General features: G+C 45.6%; 2 protein-coding genes across 3 annotated transcripts; one reads left to right on the top strand and one right to left on the bottom strand.

Moving 5' to 3' along the window:
* Window positions 1-10,524: 10,524 nt before the first annotated feature.
* On the top strand, window positions 10,525-12,012 carry LOC120667413 (O-methyltransferase ZRP4-like). The gene is made up of 2 exons (XM_039947493.1): window positions 10,525-11,232; window positions 11,634-12,012. Exons 1-2 carry the CDS (start codon window positions 10,543-10,545, stop codon window positions 11,931-11,933), a joined length of 990 nt encoding a protein of 329 aa, XP_039803427.1. The 5' UTR covers window positions 10,525-10,542; the 3' UTR covers window positions 11,934-12,012.
* Window positions 12,013-12,247: 235 nt separating this feature from the next.
* LOC120664929 (auxin response factor 14-like) lies at window positions 12,248-18,587 on the bottom strand. 2 transcript variants are annotated; one of them, XM_039944320.1, is made up of 10 exons: window positions 17,941-18,587; window positions 17,786-17,842; window positions 15,979-16,164; window positions 15,798-15,882; window positions 15,105-15,195; window positions 14,859-15,023; window positions 14,342-14,458; window positions 14,194-14,269; window positions 13,408-13,573; window positions 12,248-13,257 (listed from the first exon to the last, which is right to left on the bottom strand). In XM_039944320.1, exons 1-10 carry the CDS (start codon window positions 18,178-18,180, stop codon window positions 12,452-12,454), a joined length of 1,989 nt encoding a protein of 662 aa, XP_039800254.1. In that variant the 5' UTR covers window positions 18,181-18,587; the 3' UTR covers window positions 12,248-12,451. The 2 variants fall into 2 exon arrangements, with proteins under 2 accessions (XP_039800254.1, XP_039800253.1); XM_039944319.1 differs by having other exon boundaries at window positions 12,248-13,314; window positions 17,941-18,550.
* Window positions 18,588-18,926: the final 339 nt, after the last annotated feature.

An 18,926-nucleotide genomic window follows, 5' to 3' on the forward strand; every position in this document is an offset into this window, starting at 1 on the left:
TAAGAAAACAGGTTTTTAAGGTTTGTTGTCCTCTCTGAAGTATGTTTTGCAGCTCTGATACCAGCTGTGGCAGCCCCGCCTAAATTAATCCGGCTTAAGTGCGCTAACCATCACCGAAATGGCAACCAGGGTTAACACGCACTTAAAACGGAGTAATCCGGCAGTGCTGTCGGGTAAAATCCCGATTAAACCACTTGAAACAGGATCGACAAAGCAGTCCAGAGAATACAATATTCCACAAATTTTACAGTACAGAGTATGAAACTAATTGTTATTATTACAAACCGAGTTTGAATTTATAAAAGTACAACAGAGTTTAAGTGTGACAGAAAAAATAAACGATAGTCTAGGAAGCCCATACATTATGTCATCCATATCCTCAAAAGTACCACCTGAAAAACAAAGCCACAAGCAAGGCTCTAATACTCAGCCTTGCTTGTGCCTTTGTTTTTCAAGTGGAGCCTTGCTTGTGACTTTGTTTTTCAGGTGGTACTTTTGAGGATATGGATAACGTCATATATGGGCTTCATCATGATGTCTGGTTTCGTCGCTAGATTATCATTTATTTTTTCCGCCACACTTAAACTCTGTTGTACTTTCATAAATTCAAACTCGGTTTGTAATAATAACAATCAGTTTCATACTCTGTACTGTAAAATTTGTGGAATGTTGTATTCTCTGGACTGCTTTGTCGATCCTGTTTCAAGTGGTTTAATCGGGATTTTACCCGACCGCCCTGCCGGGTTACTCCGTTTTAAGTGCGTGTTAACCCTGGTTGCCATTTCGGTGATGGTTAGCGCACTTAAGCCGGATTAATTTAGGCGGGAATGCCACATATGCCCACATATCTAGACATGCAAATCTTTTTGGCTTGTGGTTTATTTTGCAGAAATGCATCTATTGGTGGATCCTTACTTTCAATATTTGAGCCGCATATTTTATATAGAAAGACTATCAACTATTGTTTGCACATCTACAACAATCATGATGGAGCATTCAATATTAATTCAAAGTAGTATTAATCATTTATCAATAACATTCTAATTCATTTATACGAGGCAATAAAGAGATCAATGCCCTCATATCCGCGAGTCACGGAAGCATAAGGATAATTATACATCTCGTGAGTAACCGGCAATTACTCGACTTCTATAATACCCTATATCTCGCGAGTGACAAGAAATCACTCGTCTTCTACCGAGACCTATTAAGCATGGCATCGCTATCGACCTATACATACTAGTATAAGCTCAAAGAAACTAAGAGATCATGCAACTAGGGTTCCAAACAATTCCTAAAACGTAATGCACAAGTGATAAATAAACATATATATAGTGAGTCATAATTGAAAATAATAGGACATGCACCGGGGCTTGCCTTCGGGCTGCTGCTCTGTACTGGGGTGAATTGGACCTTAGGCCGGGGCCTCACGCCTCTCCTCCTGCTGGGCCTGCTCTAGTGGCTCCTATGGCTCCGCCACCACGTCGTACACCACCTCATCTGCCGCGGCTGCTACACGTATACATATGATATGAGAAATGCATGCATGAATCTAACTCTCTATTTATGCATTTAAAAAGCTACAAAGGCCTTTATTTAGCATAAATAAAATTGCATAGAAGAAGTTGTCAAATCATACCATCCATGGCTCTATCTCATAGAGCATAAAAATACGTAGCTAACAAAACTGATTTTGCATTTTTCTTATTTTTTTCAATTTTCTACGTATTTTACAAGCACTAAAGGTCTGTGCTGATCGGATGATCCGGCCCAAGGCCGGATGATCCGACCATCACCAGAAAGTTTTGGCTTCGGAGATCGGATGATCCGATCCGACGTCGGATGATCCGGCCAAGCAGTACTTTTTTTTGTCTCTGGACGGTTTCGGATGATCCGACCCTAGACCGGATGATTCGGACCTGGGCATTTCTGGAGTGATTTTCGTGCTCAAAAAGAGGGTTGGGTCGGATAATCCGGTACTAGGCCGGATAATCTGAACCTGAGGAGAACGGCGGCGTGCACGCGGCGAAAATCGCCCACCAATTCCACAACCCTTCTAGGCTCTAGTTCAGAGATGCAAATGGATGTGTTTGACCAGAGGGAATCGCCTAAAACCATCTAGAAGAAGAGATCGAGCCAAACCATTTGATTACCTCGAATGAGCTCCTCCCTCCTTGAAGAACTTGATTTCCACACCACCCCGGGAAGGATTACATGGAGAAGATGATTTCCCACACCGATTTGAGGCCTCCCTACCCTTGGAATTGAGTGGAGAGGGAGGGATTTGAACTTTAGGGTTTGGGGTGAGAAGGGGGCTCGGGAGGGCAGGGGAGAAGAGAGTGAACGGGAGAGGGAGGAGAGAGCCGGTGAGTGAGAGAGGAGGTGGTTAAATGATGTGGAGCCACATGACCCCAGTCAGCCGGGTTCAACCGGTCTGACCGGTCACTCTGACCGGTCGGACCGGTCCAGCCTGAGCCAGCCCAAGATTGATAGAAAATCTTCCTAGTAATTTGTCACATTGGTTTAGAACTTAATGGCCGTAATTAGCCTTAAGTCAATGTAATTAACACCTGGGTACCTTGGTAATTAACACCCGAGATTTGGTGGAGGCGCAAAAATTGCAAGGAAAGTGGAAGGTTAGGTACCTTGGTAAGTTTGTAACAACTCCGGAAATTTGGATTTAAGAAACTCTTCGGTTTCCCATGTGGCTTCTCGCTCGGAGTGATTGCTCCACTGAACCTTATAAAAATTGCTGGTTTGATTCCGAGTAACCCGAGTCTTGTGATCAATAATTTTTATTGGATGCTCTGGATAGACAAGATCGGGCTCCACTTGTAATTTCTCTATGTCAATCACCTTTTCTGGAACACGAAGGTATTTCCGAAGCTGAGAGACAGGGAATATATTATGAATCGCGAATAATTGGGCAGGAAGTTCCAGACGATATGCTACCGGCCCACATTGCTCAATGACAAGAAAAGGCCCCACATAGCGAGGTGCAAGCTTTCCTTTTACGCTGAATCGCTGAACTCCTTTCATTGGAGATACCCGCAAATAGACATGATCTCCCACTTGAAATAGGACAGATTGACGCTTCTTATCCGCGTAACTCTTCTGTCGGGATTCTGCAATCTTTAAATTTTCCTAAATAACCCGAACTTGTTCTTCAGCCTCATAAACAATATTGGGTCCGAAAAAGTTCCTTTCTCTGGCTTCTGACCAGTTCAATGGGGTCCTACACCTTCACCCATATAATGCCTCAAAAGGAGTCATTCTAATACTCTCTTGATAGCTATTGTTATAAGCAAACTCGGCTAAGGGTAGACATTCATCCCATTTCTGGTTGTAGGTGAGTGCACACACTTTGAGCATATCCTCCAGAATCTGATTGATTCTTTCTGTCTGGCCATCCATCTAAGGATGATAGGCTGAACTGCGGATCAGTTGCGTACCAAGGGCGGCGTGGAAGTGTTCCAAGAACTGGGCAATGAATTGAGTACCCTAGTCCGAAATAATTGTTTTTGGAACCCCGTGGAGACTCACAATATGATCCATATACAATTGAGCATATTATTTTGCCGTATGTGTTGTCTTTACCGGCAGAAAATGAGCCGACTTGGTGAGGCGATCCACAATAACCCATACCGAATCATACCCCTTGGAAGTTTTGGGTAAGCCGACAATGAAATCCATACTGATATCTTCCCACTTCCAGGATGGAATACTCAAAGGCTGTAAAGGGCCGGCTGATCTCAAATGGCTCGCTTTAACCCTTTGAGAAGTGTCACATTCCGATACATATCTGGCAATTTCTCGCTTCATCCTCGTCCACCAGAAACATTGTTTGAAGTCTTGATACATTTTATTACTGCCTGGGTGGATAGAATATCTAGAAAGATGAGCTTCATCAAGAATTTGCTTCCGTAGCTCCAAATCTTTAGGTACCACTAGACGATTATTAAATCACAAGACACCCTCACTATCTTGGTGAAAACATGCAGCCTTAGGGTCATTTTCCATAAGTCTTTGTCTGATCTTTTCCATGCCTACATTATTTCTCTGTGCAGCAACAATTTGGTCTCGAAGTGTAGGTGTGAGGGTAATATTGACAAGTGTGCCCTCAGATATAATAGCCAGATTTAATTTCTCCATCTCCTGACATAGAGTTGCACACACCACTGTGGCTGAGATGCAACTGCAGCTGGCTTTGCGACTCAATGCATCGGCTACAACATTAGCCTTACTTGGGTGATAATGAATCTCCAGATCATAATCCTTAATTAGCTCTAACCACCGTCTCTAGCGTAAATTCAACTCGCCCTGGGTAAAAATATACTTGAGACTCTTGTAGTCTGAATATATATGAACCGGATTACCCAAAAGATAGTGTCGCCAGATTTTTAATGCATGGACCACTGCTGCTAGCTCCAAATCATGGGTGGCATAGTTCTCTTCATGTCGTCTAAGGGCTCTGGAAGCATAAGCAATCACCCGCTGATCTTGCATGAGAACAAAGTCGAGTCCCGTGCCTGATGCATCACAATAAACATCAAAAGGCCGGGTAATATCTGGCTGGGCCAAAATTGGGGCCGATGTTAACAGCCTTCTCAAGGTCTGAAAGGCCTATTCAAAGTTGTCGTCCCAATGAAATTTCACCCTTTTTTGAGTAATTCCGTCATGGGCTTAGCAATTTTAGAGAAGTTCCGGACAAACTGTCGGTAATAACCTGCTAGCCCAAGGAAACTCTGAATCTCCGGAACAGAGGTGGGAGCCTTCCAGTTCAGGACATCCCGAATTTTGCTAGGATCAACAGAAATTCCATCCTTGGAAATGATGTGGCCCAAGAATTGGACTTCCTTAAGCCAGAAATCGCATTAACTGAACTTGGCATATAATTTATGCTCTCTGAGACGCTAGAGAACAATGCGAAGATGCTCTGCATGTTATTCTTCATTTTTGGAATATATAAGGATGTCGTCGATGAAAACCATGACAAACTTATCCAACTCGGGCATGAACACTGAGTTCATGAGATACATGAAATGAGCAGGAGCATTTGTTAGCCCAAAAGACATCACCAGATATTTATAGAGCCCATACCTGGTAGAAAAAGGCGTCTTGGGAATATCTTCTACTCGGATTTTGATCTGATGATAACCCGAGCGGAGATCAATCTTTGAAAATAACTTGGCCCCGACCAATTGATCAAACAGAATATCAATTCTGGGAAGGGGATATTTGTTCTTGATTGTGACGGCATTCAGAAGTCTATAGTCCACACACAACCTGAGGCTTTGATCTTTCTTTTTAACAAAGAGTGCTGGACAGCCCCAGGGCGAAGTTCTAGGACGAATATAGCCTTTTGTCGAGCAGCTCTTGCAATTGTTTCTTTAGCTCTGCCAATTCATTAGGTGGCATCTGATAGGGTCTTTGGGAAATAGGTGCCGTTCCTGGTTGCAACTCAATAGCAAATCCTTTGTTGCGATCTGGTGGCATTCCCGGTAAGTCATCCGGAAAAACATCAAGGTACTCACACACCACCGATATTTCTGCCAAACTTTTGTCCTCAGTGTGATTGACATTAGAGGCCAATGATTTACGACTCCCAAGGTGCAAAGTCATAGAACCATGAATGGAGGATTTGATGTGCACCGAATGTGATAGAGTGTCCAAAAGAACTCCTTGATCTTTCATCCAGTTCATGCCCAATATAATATCTACTTTCTGGGTTGGTAAAATTATAAAATACGTGGGGTAGATTTTCTCTAGCAACTGTAGAGGCACTTGCCTAGTCATTAGATTTGTGATTATTTGACACCCAGGTGAGTGAATACTATAAGGACTTTTCAGACATTCCATTTCCAACCCAAGTTTAAGAACGCAGTCCTTGCTAATGAATGTGTGTGACGCACCAGAGTCAAACAGTATAGTAATGGGTTGGTCGTTTATTGAAAACGTACCCGCCATCACTGGAGCTCCCTCTGGAATACTCTCAAGGGTGGTGTAGTGTACTTGCCCTGGCTTGAAGTGAGCTACCTTGCCCTTCTGATTCTGCTGACTCGATTGCTGGCCTTGCTTGGGTGGCATCTGGCAGTCACGTGCAAAGTGACCCACTTGCCCGCAGTTGTAGCATGGATATAAATTCGGACGCACCCCGACTTTTTGCTCACTCTGCTGTGGCCCAGGGAATCTGGCTACTCCCTGCTGCTGCGGGTACTGTGGTGGCCGATAGCCCCACTGCTGCTGTGGTGGCTTATGCACAGGCTAGTGCTGGAACGGGGCTCGCTGTGGGCTCGACTGCACAAGGCAAAACCTCTGTGGGGTGCTGCTAGAAGATCCTGCTGCCGGCGCCTTTCTCTTCTTTTCTGCCTTATGAGCTAGGTGGGCGTCCTCCTGAACAATAGCCCCATTAACTAGCTCACTGAAAGTGTTGAATTTGAACATTGACAGGTGATCCTGGAGCTTGCTGCTAAGTCCCTGCCTGAAGCAAGCCTGCTTCTTCTCATCTGTATCCATGTGGTACCCAGCATATTGGGAGAGGATGTTGAACGTCTGGGCATATTGCATCACACTGTTGTTGCCCTGCTTTAGGGCCAAGAACTCAGTGAGTTTTCTTCTGATCACCCCTGCTGGAACATGATGTGCTTTGAAAGCTTTCTTGAACTCCGCCCAGGTGAACCGAGTGCCAGCAGGGAACATGGCCACGTGATTGTCCCACCATATGCGTGCGGGACCTTGAGCTGCTGTGCTGCAAATCCAGCCTTGTCATCATCATTGTATGGGTACAGGGTGAACTTCGACTCAATAGTCTTGAGCCAGCTGTTTGCTTCCAATGGCTCATCCGCCTTGTGAAAAGGTGGCGGCTGGGTCCCCAGAAACTCCTGGTACCCAGGAACAGGTGGCGGGTGGTGGTGTCCTGGCCGCGGTGCTGCCCCCTACTCCACAAGCTGACGGAGGAGTGCCGTCTGCTCGTCGCGCCCAGTGAGCATGGTCGCAATGGCCGGAACCAAATCAGGAGGCAGCAGTGGCGCTCCACCACCCTCGTCTGCCATTCAGCATTCAACCATGATTGGTTTAGTCACATTATCTTGATTATACAAAAATAATAATCACGACAGCAACTAATACCTGAATCATGGAAGAAATTGCAGAAGATGCAAATTTAAACTTATTGTCAGGTGTTCTGTCTGCCCCCAATCGGTCAGACCGGTGCCACCAACCGGTCAGACCAGTCTGCATGACACTGCACCGGTTCGACGTAGAGGAACCGGTCAGACCGGTAGCAAGGACCGGTCAGACCGGTCTGTCCCCAGGAAATAAACTGCAGTCCTACATCTTAAGTGATAAACCCCCAAGCAAATTCTCAAATGCACTTTTCAAATTAATGGACGACATGATGCATGAGTACCAAAATCATCATCCAAATGCAACCAAAGAAAATACAATTAACATGATGCATGAACATCCTACGTTAATCTCTCAACCAAAACCAATCCTCTAATGACAACTCTAACATAAACTATATATATGGCTATATAGGGCTATTACGAGTAAACCCCACCGACACTACTAAATTACTTTCACCCTAAGTCAGAAATCCATTTTTAATTTGTAATTTCTGAAAATTAGTCATACTCGTACCACCCCAGTGCGTTTCGGCTCTGATACCAGCTGTGACGGAACCACCAAATTAAAACTCTAAATTAAGCATAATGGCCATCATTTGAACGCATCGGGCACATTCACTTAATGGTTTAATTTGACGGTCCTTTCTCAACTCACGGCCCAATCGAAACATCACCGATAGTCCCATATGAAGGTGGGCGCAGATAGTACAAGCACGACATAATACTTAAAAGTACATACATAAAACGGTTATGAAACATTAAGTTTTACAACCCGAGTTCAAATATACATATGATAGTAAGTAACTGAAGTTCGAACGAAAAAGAACCTACACTACCATAGTTTTTACAAGTCCTGCCTTTACATGACCGGTCAGACCGGTACTCCCAACCGGTCAGACCAGTCGCCACTACCCTGAGTCCTCCACCGGTCAGACCGGTCCCACTGACCGGTCACACCGGTCTACGCAAAATAGAGGGGCTGCACACTCTGCCCTCAAGTGTACAACCCGGCAAATTCCCTAGCCTAAGGGTCTCGCTCCACCACCTCCCACCCCTCTGCATCCCGGCGGATGAACTTGACACAGCAAGGGCAGAAGTCAACATCTGGATGGCCTGAAATAATTGAGGCAACAAACCCTGAGTATACTAATACTCAGCAAGACTTACCCGACTATTGGGTATACTTAGCCCACATATCGAGACATACAAAGCTTTTTGGCTGGTGGTTTATTTTGCAGAAATGCATCTATTGGTGGATCCTTACTTTCAATATTTTAGCCGCATATTTTATATAGAAAGACTATCAACTATTGTTTGCACATCTACAGCAATCATGGTGGAGCATTCAATATTAATTCAAAGTAGTATTCATCATTTATCATTAACATTCTAATTCATTTCTACGAGGCGACAAAGAGATCAAGGCCCTCATATCCGCGAGTCATGGCGAATCGATCCGATTTAACCTTGCAAGGTGTATCTAACCAACACGGCACACATAAGCCCCGTCGGACCACATGCACCAACCATTCCCCTCCCCACCTCGAACTACAGGACCGCCCCACCATCATATGGTCAGCCGAGCTCAACGTGAGACCACCAAAAGTAAATACATGCATCCCCATTTCTCCGCGACTACTCTACTACCCCAGGAGGTGAGTTGAAGTCATGTACTTTCGAAGCAAGGTAGTGCTAGGCTTACCGGTTTCGACTACCTCCTACTCCCGGCATGCGGTTAGTACAATTCAATCCCCGATCAGCACTGCCAACACCGACCGGTTCTTAATCGACACAGATGGGGCTAAGACACCCAGAAACCCTGTCCTGCTACCATACCTATACATCATCATCATTCCCCGTCCGGTTTCAAGTTTCCATCATTTCCACATTTCATTCCATATCTCAAATACGGAAGCATAAGGATAATTATACATCTCGCGAGTAACCGGCAATTAATCGACTTCTATAATATCCTATATCTCGCGAGTGATAAGAAATCACTCGTCTTGTACCGAGACCTATTAAGCATGGCATCGCTATCGACCTATACATACTAGTATAAGCTCAAAGAAACCTAGCGATCATGCAACTAGGGTTCCAAACAATTCCTAAAACGTAATGCACAAGTGATAAATAAACATATATATAGTGAGTCATAATTTAAAATAATAGGACATGCACCGAGGCTTGCCTTCGGGCTGCTGCTCTGTACTGGGGTGAACTGGGCCTTGGCCGGGGCCTCACGCCTCTCCTCCTGCTGGGCCTGCTCTAGTGGCTCCTTTGGCTCCGTCACCACCTCGTACACCACCTCATCTGCCGTGGCTGCTACACGTATACATATGATATGAGAAATGCATGCATGAATCTAATTCTCTATTTATGCATTTAACAAGCTACAAAGGCCTTTATTTAGCATAAATAAAATTGCATAGAAAAAGTTGTCAAACCATACCATCCATGGCTCTATCTCATAGAGCATAAAAATACGTAGCTAACAAAACTGATTTTGCATTTTCCCCATTTTTCTGCAATTTTCTACGTATTTTACAAGCATTGAAGGTCTGTGCTGATCGGATGATCCGGCCCAAGGCCGGATGATCCGACCATCACCAGAAAGTTTTGGCTTCGGAGATCGAATGATCCGACCCAACGTCGGATGATCCGGCCAAAGAGTACTTTTTGACTCTGAACGGTTTCGGATGATCCGACCCTAGGCCGGATGATCCGGACCTGGGCATTTCTGGAGTGATTTTTGTGCTCAAAAAGTGGGTTGGGTCGGATAATCTGGTACTAGGCCGGATAATCCGAACCTGAGGGGAACGGCGGCGTGCACGCGGTGAAAATCGCCCACCAATTCCACAACCCTTCTAGGCTCTAGTTCAGAGATGCAAGTGGATGTGTTTGACCAGAGGGAATCGCCTAAAACCATCTAGAAGAAGAGATCGAGCAAAACGATTTGATTACCTCGAATGAGCTCCTCCCTCCTTGAAGAACTTGATTTCCACATCACCCCGGGAAGGATTACATGGAGAAGATGATTTCCCACACCGATTTGAGGCCTCCCTACCCTTGGAATTGAGTGAAGAGGGAGGGATTTGAACTTTAGGGTTTGGGGTGAGAGGGGGGGCTCGGGAGGGCAGGAGAGAAGAGAGTGAACGGGAGAGGGAGGAGAGAGCCAGTGAGTGAGAGAGGAAATGGTTAAATGATGTGGGGCCACATGACCCCAGTCAGCCGGATTCAACCGGTCTGACCGGTCACTCCGATCGGTCGGACCGGTCCAGCCTGAGGCAGCCCAAGATTGATAGAAAATATTCCTAGTAATTTGTCACGTTGGTTTAGAACTTAATGACCGTAATTAACCTTAAGTCAATGTAATTAACATCTGGGTGTTACAACCCTCAGCCACATCAAGTCCATGGCGCTCAAATCCGCGCTGGACCTCCGCATCCTCGATGCCATTCACAGCCATGGCGGCTGCGCCACCCTCCCGCAGGTAGTCGCCGTGGTCAAGCTCCACCCGTCCAAGATCCCCTGCTTGCGTCGCCTGATGCGCGTGCTCGCCGCCACCGGCGTCCTCAGCGCCGACCAGAGCCCATCGGGCTCGGGCGACGACGAACCCGTCTATGCTTTGACGCCGGTGTCCCGCCTCCTCGTCGACTCCCAGAACCTTGCTCCTCTCGCCGCCATGGTACTCAATCCAGCCTTCGTATCTCCGTTCTTTGAGCTCGGCACATGGTTTCAGAAGGAGCTGCCGGGGCCGTGCCTTTTCGAGCAAACGCACGGCCGGACCTTATGGGAGCAAGCCGACCGTGATGCCACCTTCGACGTGCTCTTCAACGACTCTATGGCCTCAGACAGCCACTTCATCATGGACATTGCCATCAAGGAGTGCCCAGGTGCCTTCCACGGGATAAGCTCCCTGATTGACGTTGCCGGGGGCCTCGGCGCGGCAGCGCAGGCCATCTCGAAGGCGTTCCCTGGTGTGAAATGTAGCGTTCTGGATTTGGACCACGTCGTCTCCAATGCTCCGGGTGACACCAACGTGCAGTACATCGCCGGCGACATGTTTGAGAGCATGCCACCGGCGGATGCTATATTCTTCAAGGTTACATCATCTATCTATTAATTATTTCCTTGTTAAAACGACAATAAAAGACCTCTGGATCTTTATCTTATCTCTATCTCTATCTCTACTATTACTAAAACAAGCAATGATTTCTTGGTCCGTCAATTGAAGTCATAATCGAAATCTAGCTAGATGACCGAATTAAGGGTCTGAAGCTGCTTAGAATTAACGCGAGTAAAATAGAAAAATATTAAAATCCTCAACCAATGACTACTGTGTTATTTAAAAATATATAGTGCATAATATATAATTTTTTATATGCTAATCAGTATATCTATATAGGTTCCCATAGCAACGCACAAACCCATTAGCTAGTATATGAAAAGGAGAAACCTATTAAGTTATCAAAATTTTCTCACTTGTTGGTTACAAAATTGTAGTGGGTTTTGCATGACTGGAGTAAGGAGGAGTGTATCAAGATACTGAAGAATTGCAAGAAAGTTATTCCTCCAAGAGAGGAAGGAGGAAAGGTGATAATCATAGATATGGTGGTTGAAGAAGGATCATCAAACTTGAAGCGGAGGGAGGTGCAGGCCTTGTTCGATCTATATATGACAATTATAAATGGCATCGAGCGAGATGAGCAAGAGTGGAAAAGCATCTTTTTTGAAGCTGGATTCAGCGACTACAAGATATCACCGGTGTTAGGCGCTAGATCCATCATTGAGGTCTATCCGTAAAATGTCGCGCAAGCAAATGGCTAAACTAGTATTGATTGCGTGGGTTTGTACTTTCTAGTCTCTCTTGTTATACCTATTATTCTCGGCCGAACAAGGTCGAAGTTTGCTGCTCTATTGTGGTGTTAATCTGTATTAATGTGCTCGCATTGGGTCGGAGAGATTTCTATTGTAGTATTGTGCCTGCTCAGTTTGTTCTTCCACGTATGTAATTCTTTCTTTATTCTTACATATATTTCACATTGATCAAGGGTCGTGGAACTTCTTGTTATTGACACATTTCCATCCAGGCTTTCGCCTTTTTTCAAAAAAAAAAATTGAAACACACAGTGAGCCGATCGTTTTTTAAATAAAAGCAAAAGCAAACCACCACATTCACACCTTACAGGAAATTATTGGAGCGGAATCAAACAGGCAGATCCAGGGTTTTGCCGAATAGCGTATATGGTCCAAAGTTCCCCACGCAACGAAAACAGCAGAATGATTACATGAATCTAACAACTACTAACTCCGAAGCATAATCAAATTCCCAAGGGAGCAGCGCAGAGAGCATGTAGAGGCAGAGCACTGGGTGTAGATTGGCTGTGTCCAAACAAGTCCAGAACCCTGGGAGTTTGCGGAGCTTCGTAGTTTTCCTTCCCGCCATCTTCCTCTGCCACCAGGATCTCGTCGGTCAAGGAGAAACCGAAAAGCCTGCAGCTGCTTCGCCTAACTCCCTTGTCAGCTAATCCAGATTTAGCAACAGCAGCAGGTGCTGAGGCTTCAGCTGTGTTGAAAAGCTCGCTTCCAGTTTCACTTGCCCTTTGCTGCTGCGTAGATGGCCAGGTTTCAGCTTCTCTCTGCGTTGCGATGTGGGCGTACGGGCTGCCATTTGCTTGTTCAAGGTTGGCCATACCTTGTAGCTCAGGCTGTAGCACCGTGGTTTGGTTAACCATAAGAACAGAAGAGGGTGAATGCGCTTCTGTTGCTAGCAGACTGAACTGCTGGAGGGGATATCCTTGAGTTCCAGCTGTTCTCTGCACATCAAACGAGCCAATTCTGCCATTCTGTATGCGAGCACCGAAAGCAGCTCCAAGGAAGGAAGGAACCGCCCGAGACATTTCTTGACCTTGCAAGACCTCTGGGAATCTAACAGATTCACTGAAGCCTAGGGGCTGGTAAGCAAACCCAGTGGCATTTTGGTCCCGGAGCCCACTCATTGCATCATTCATCTTGCAGTTCCACACATCATCAGAGAATCTCCTTTCATACGAGCCTTGACATTTGGGGGTATCTGATGAATGAGAGCATGCAGCACCGTGAGTCCTGGAGCGCACCAATTCTTGACCTTGCAAGACCCGGTGCAAACATTCAGTTTCCAAAGAGTCAGGACGACCATTTCCATCTACACATTTCATGCAAACAGTTAAATGAATATGGCTAATGAAGGAAACTTTTGACTCTGAACTTGTAGCAGTTTTCATGTTGTGGAACCTACCTAGAATCGGAGCGTCCAAATCACCTTGAGTAAAGCACAATTTTGTTCGCTTTGAAACAGATGATGAAAGACAATGAGGAACTGAAATTGAGCTGCCAACTCTCTCGATCTCCCATGGAGATACTCTATTCTGGTGGTTGCAATTAGTATCACCATCCCATTTGACCTGTAAATCATGCAAATAGATGGGTATTTCAGGTCGAGGAAAGTCAAGGACCCACATGCTATAAATTAACTCCAAATAAGAAACTCTTTCAAACATTCAATCCATCTCTAATTATACTGCATAGGAAAGTACAAAATAAATTTTTGTACACCTTCAGATAACCATAGTTATGGACATATTGGGTATTGAAACCACTCTCCTCTAACCTCTCAGAAACATTTTTCCTCCACCAGATATATGTAGCCAGCTTAGGTTCAACCTTAACAATGACCTAAATTCCACTCAAGAAATCAGAAGTCCAAGGCTTTAAAGTTTACCAACTTGTTGAGGTCAAGCTAATCAAATCGAAGTCGGAGGGTTAATAGAACTTAGCAGGTATCAGTAGTACACCAACTTAGGTTCAACCTAAGCAATGATCCAACTTACACCCAAGGAATCAGAAGTCCAGGACCAAACTTACCAATGTTTTGTGATTAATTGCAAGCTAGTCAGATTGGATTCAGAGGGTTGATAGCACTTAGAAGGTATCGGTAGCAAACAACAACAAGCAGAAGCATAGAGTAAAGGCTAGGTACAATTCTTTGGCTTGATAAAATAAACAGTACCATCCAAAATGATACCTGGAGACATCTCCATTTTGATCCAGGCCAGCCTATGGAATCAACTTCACTAATACCTGAGATCAATCCACAAGACCTACAAACATAGAAGACAATTCAAGAGACTGCTGTACATGGAAGAATCATTTCCAAAGTTAAGAGTGTATACCTCTGGTTAGCATCTTCATTCTCGCTGCCAACTTTAAACCTCATTCCAATCGAAAAGGGACAATTCAAGGTCTCCAAGAATTTGCAATACGGCACAATAAATTCTGAAGCACCAGTCCTGTTCAAGGAACAAACATCTGATATTAATTAAGTTTGCTCCAACTATGTGAATACCCAAAGTACACATTGCTTTTAGAAGTTAAATCTGCCTTAAAACTGTGCGAGAGATAAGAGCAGACAAGCATGCAATGATATAATAGACATACAACACATTTGAAGGTGTAGAGGTCCAAATTCTGGAGACCACATAACTGGGTTAGCCAATATACTTTCTTTATGTATAAATTATTAGCAATAGTGTAAACAGAACTCAATGAAAAACAAACAAAATACCTAAAATGTAAGAAATTGAAAAAAGATTAGCAAAATGAAAGGACTAGATACTTGCAAAGAGTGATTAATTACTTAATAGTGATTAACTATAATCTGATGAACATATTGTGCGCCCGTAAACAAACCTTGGGTTGAAAGAAATGTGAAATATACTTCTGTTCTCCAAGGAACTGACCACAGCAGACAGTGTACGTTGCTTTGAATCAGTACTATTGACAGCTTCAAGAAGAGCTTCATTTTTCAGTTGAACTGCTCTCCTCACACCCAATCTTAGCTTGCCATCACTACCTCTGTATGTGAAAAGAACGAACACTTGTGGAAGGTGGAAAACCACTCAGTAGTTAAGTTTAGCACATGGCCAACATGCTTACCTAAGAAACAAGACCGCATCCCCTGAGACTAATTTCTTCTTATTGATAAATGAAGTCCATCCAGTTGTCAGAAGATGCCTACGTGGTTGACCTGAAATTTCATTACAAAAGAAACTTTAGCTCTAATCTAACCCTTTGAGCCTTTTTAACTGTTAGTCCAAAGTTTTGAGAAGCATCAACTGATAACAAAGGACACATGGAATATATACAAAATTTAGCCTTTGCACGGATATAATGGCAAACAGAAAATGCTTGCATGAGTCATCAACAGGACCCTATTTAATACTATTGACGGCAACTTATTAGTGCTCTTCCCAAATTGCATTTACTTTAATGACCCAATGACTATTTCCCAGAGCAAACAGTAGGAAAGACTCCAACTGTGAAATATAACTGATCTACCAATTGAGTTCTTACAAAAACAAAACAAACTCTTGCTTTAGAAACTGAATCACATGAACTCTTCGCAGTCCAAAAATAACCACACGACTAATACTAAACAGTTTCATCCCCTTAGTTCATGCCTATACCATTCCAAGCACAACATGACTTTGATTGGGGAAAAACATGCACATTTCTTTTCCATGTGAAGAACGAAAAGTATGCCCTATATAGATGTTACATTAGCAATTTCAAATTCTCATGGAAATTAGACCTGCAACCACTCCAAATGATTAGTCAATGTGATGATACCTCTATAGATATGTCGGAACCTCCATTTCATGCCGTGTAAATCCTTGGCAATGAGCTCTTGAGATGGCCTAAGCTGGTCATAGTCCTAGAAGGAATAGAAGAAAGATGAACTGGTTAGAGAGGTAATTCAACCAAATCTGGAATTCAGGAGCAAATTGAAGCTAGTTTCCATGTTTATCACCAATGGTGGAAAGCAATCCTCAGCAGCCCGCCGAGGAACAGAAAACCCTCCATGTGTGCTTGTATCAGAAGCTGTGAGTGTCTTGCAGAACATGTGCGACGTTCTTAGCTTCTTTTCTCCATCACCATCCTCCATCTCACAGTTCTTCTCTTCAATTTCAGCATCATGAATATCTTGGTCAAACATCTGGGTCCAATAAACAATGTTTTTAGAGACCTGTGAGTGTCTTTTCCTTCTAGTTCAGTTGTTTTCAACTATGCAGCGTTTAGGATCCCAACATGGTTCATTGGCCATTTCAGTGAGAAGCTTAAGTAAGCTATGATATATTCCCCTAGTACCACAATAAGCAACTAGCAGTACTAACACCTAGGAAGCAGTATGCCTCCAAAGTTATAACTTAAGTGCCCACAAGGAAAAATGAGAAGAACTAGTAAATAAGCAGTGTTTTGTTACTAGGTGATATCGAGTCATATCTCCATTCTTCCATTATCTAAGAAAAAGTCATGTCTCCAAAGTTCAAACCAAGTATTGATAAGGAAAAGACAAAGGGCTACATAAGCGAAGACTAGTTACAATAGTTGACATCTATGTTACACGGATACTGGTACGGGTATCGGATACGATACGTATCGGATACGCACTTTCCCAAAAAACACTGATACGGAGATACGGCTAAGATAATTAATAATTATATATAAATATCACATAGATATTCAGCAAGTGAGATTTTACTCTTGAGTAACTTCCCCTATACTCAGATGTGCAATACTTGCATGTCCATATAACATTACCTCTATAACTAGCATTCTCTAAAAGCACAACTGGTTCTTCAGTTGCTGCTCATGTAGTTCTACAGTTCTATTGCAGCAAGTTCATCATTTTGTATCATCTCTTACTACCAAAACATCATTTGGATGGGCTGATTACTGCTTTGGGATGTATCCCATCTGGCCCAAAAGTATCGGATACGCGTATCCAAACAAATACGTATCCGTTTTTTCAGAATACGGCTAGAAATATCCGAGGCGTATCCGGGGCGTATCCGTATCCGATACGTATCGGATACGGATACGCCACCTCCTAGGAGTATCCGCGTAACAGAGGTTGACATTGTCCCAATAGCATCTGACATTAGAAGCAATAACGCAGTGCTAATCAGGCTCAAGGCTCAAGCTGTACTCTTCACTCCTCCAAGAGAATAATTCCTAGCAGCTCCAAAGCCCATTTTGATCAATGGTGAAGGTAAACAAACTCTATGATATCTAAGCTCCAAGGCTCGGATGAAATGCCAAGTGCAAACAGAACAAACATCAACACACCACGTCACCACCTCTATCATCCCCAGTAGAAATCTATCAAACCCTGTGCCTGAGAACACTGTGCACTCATTGCGAGCAAATAACTGCCTACAAGTGATGCTGCTACGGAAGTGGCATTCCTTGATATCAATCAGTGGAAGCATATTAACTGATATCAAGCATATGTCTGCAAGGTTGCTAACAAACGATGATAAGGAAAATACAAAAAAAAGGCCTAAACAAGCAAAGATGGGCAGGCACCCACATTTTGATTACCAAAAACTCTAGCGATATCAAGCTCTGCCCTCTGATGAAATGCAAAGTGGAAATGAAACAGGGAAGGAAGTCAATGGAACAGACGCCATCTCCACCATCCCCGGTACAAAAATGGATAAAACCTTTTTTTTTTGCTGAGAAGTCCGCGCCCCCGCCGCGAGCAACCAACAACTGCCTAACACGAGAAGCGCCCCAAGCATGAAGCATCTACTAGCGGTGGAAGCGGCACTCACCTTGCCCTCCGCCACCAGCGCGAGCCGCGCGTACACCTCGTCCGTCGCCGCATCCGCCTGCACACACACGCACCGCACCGGACGTCAGAACCAACAAAGCCAAATCACCAGACGAGACGGCAGCCGCAGCGAACGCGGCGGGCGGGCCAACTCACGCGTAGGTCGACGTCGACGACGCGGCACGCCACGTGCGGCGGCACGCGCGCCGCGGGACCGGCCGGCACCTCCATGCCGTCGCCGCAGCCGCCCGCCGCGAGGTGCGCCTGCGGCAGGTACACGACGGCGCTGCCCCGCCGCGGCAGCGCCACCCCCGCCCCCGCGCACGCGTGCCACAGCTCCCCGCACACCGCCCCCGCCGGCTCGTCCTCCTCCACGGCGTTGAGATCGATCCCCATTCGCCTCGCCCCCCGCGCACGTCCTCCTCTCGGGTCGCTCGGCCTGCGCCTACCCGCGCGCGCGGCACGTTAATGGCAGCAACCTCCGAGGCGGGCGAGCGGGCGGGCGCCGGGCAGGTGGGGGTGGAAAGCGGCGGGGGGCAGTTAAATCGGCGGAGGCGGCAGTGGCGTTAATGCGCTTGTCGTCCCGAAGGCGCCGCTCCCGGGGCTGCGCCAGCGACAGTCCCGTCCCCCACGCCCCTGCGCCAGGCGCCCGAGCCCACCACCGGCAGCGGCTTCGATGCGTGGGGGCCGCGGTTCCCTGTTCGTTCCCGCGCGCCCGCCTGGCCGCAAGCCCGCAACGCTCTCTCGCCGCGGCAGCACGGGCGCCGCCGCACTGGCCGACTTTACGGTGGGGGGCGTGGCGGATGGCGACGGGCCGGGCGTTTGCCGCGGTGGGGGCGCGCTGGCTTTCTGGTGGAGGTTTTGGTGGGGATGGTGGTGGGGTTGCTCGTCGCCTCGGGCTCCGCGGCAATGCGCCCCGTAGGCGCGCGTAGCCGTTGTTGCCGTGCCGGCCGCGAGACGGAACTGTTTGCCCACAGGGCGGCGGCGGCCCCCCGAATCCGTATGTCTTCTCCTGCTCGCCGCCGGGATTAGCTGAAAATCGAGGGAAAAAGGATGCTCTTTTTTGTAGCACAGGGAAAAGATGCTTTACTAAACAAGAAGGAAATAGAAAGATAAATATTCGAAATATCTGAATTCACGTG

Source organism: Panicum virgatum, chromosome 3N, assembly GCF_016808335.1.
Source record: "Panicum virgatum strain AP13 chromosome 3N, P.virgatum_v5, whole genome shotgun sequence".
Lineage (NCBI taxonomy): Eukaryota > Viridiplantae > Streptophyta > Magnoliopsida > Poales > Poaceae > Panicum > Panicum virgatum.

What these genes read in the sequence shown, in the direction of transcription:
- LOC120667413 (XM_039947493.1), top strand. Translation starts at nt 10,543, where the DNA reads ATGGCGCTCAAATCCGCGCTGGACCTCCGCATCCTCGATGCCATTCAC. An exon ending in CGGATGCTATATTCTTCAAG is followed by an intron (nt 11,233 to 11,633) that starts GTTACATCATCT and finishes ACAAAATTGTAG; the next exon opens with TGGGTTTTGCATGACTGGAG.
- LOC120664929 (XM_039944319.1), bottom strand. Translation starts at nt 18,180, where the DNA reads ATGGGGATCGATCTCAACGCCGTGGAGGAGGACGAGCCGGCGGGGGCG. An exon ending in GATGCGGTCTTGTTTCTTAG is followed by an intron (nt 15,024 to 15,104) that starts GTAAGCATGTTG and finishes TTTCACATACAG; the next exon opens with AGGTAGTGATGGCAAGCTAA. An exon ending in CACATTTCTTTCAACCCAAG is followed by an intron (nt 14,459 to 14,858) that starts GTTTGTTTACGG and finishes TTCCTTGAACAG; the next exon opens with GACTGGTGCTTCAGAATTTA.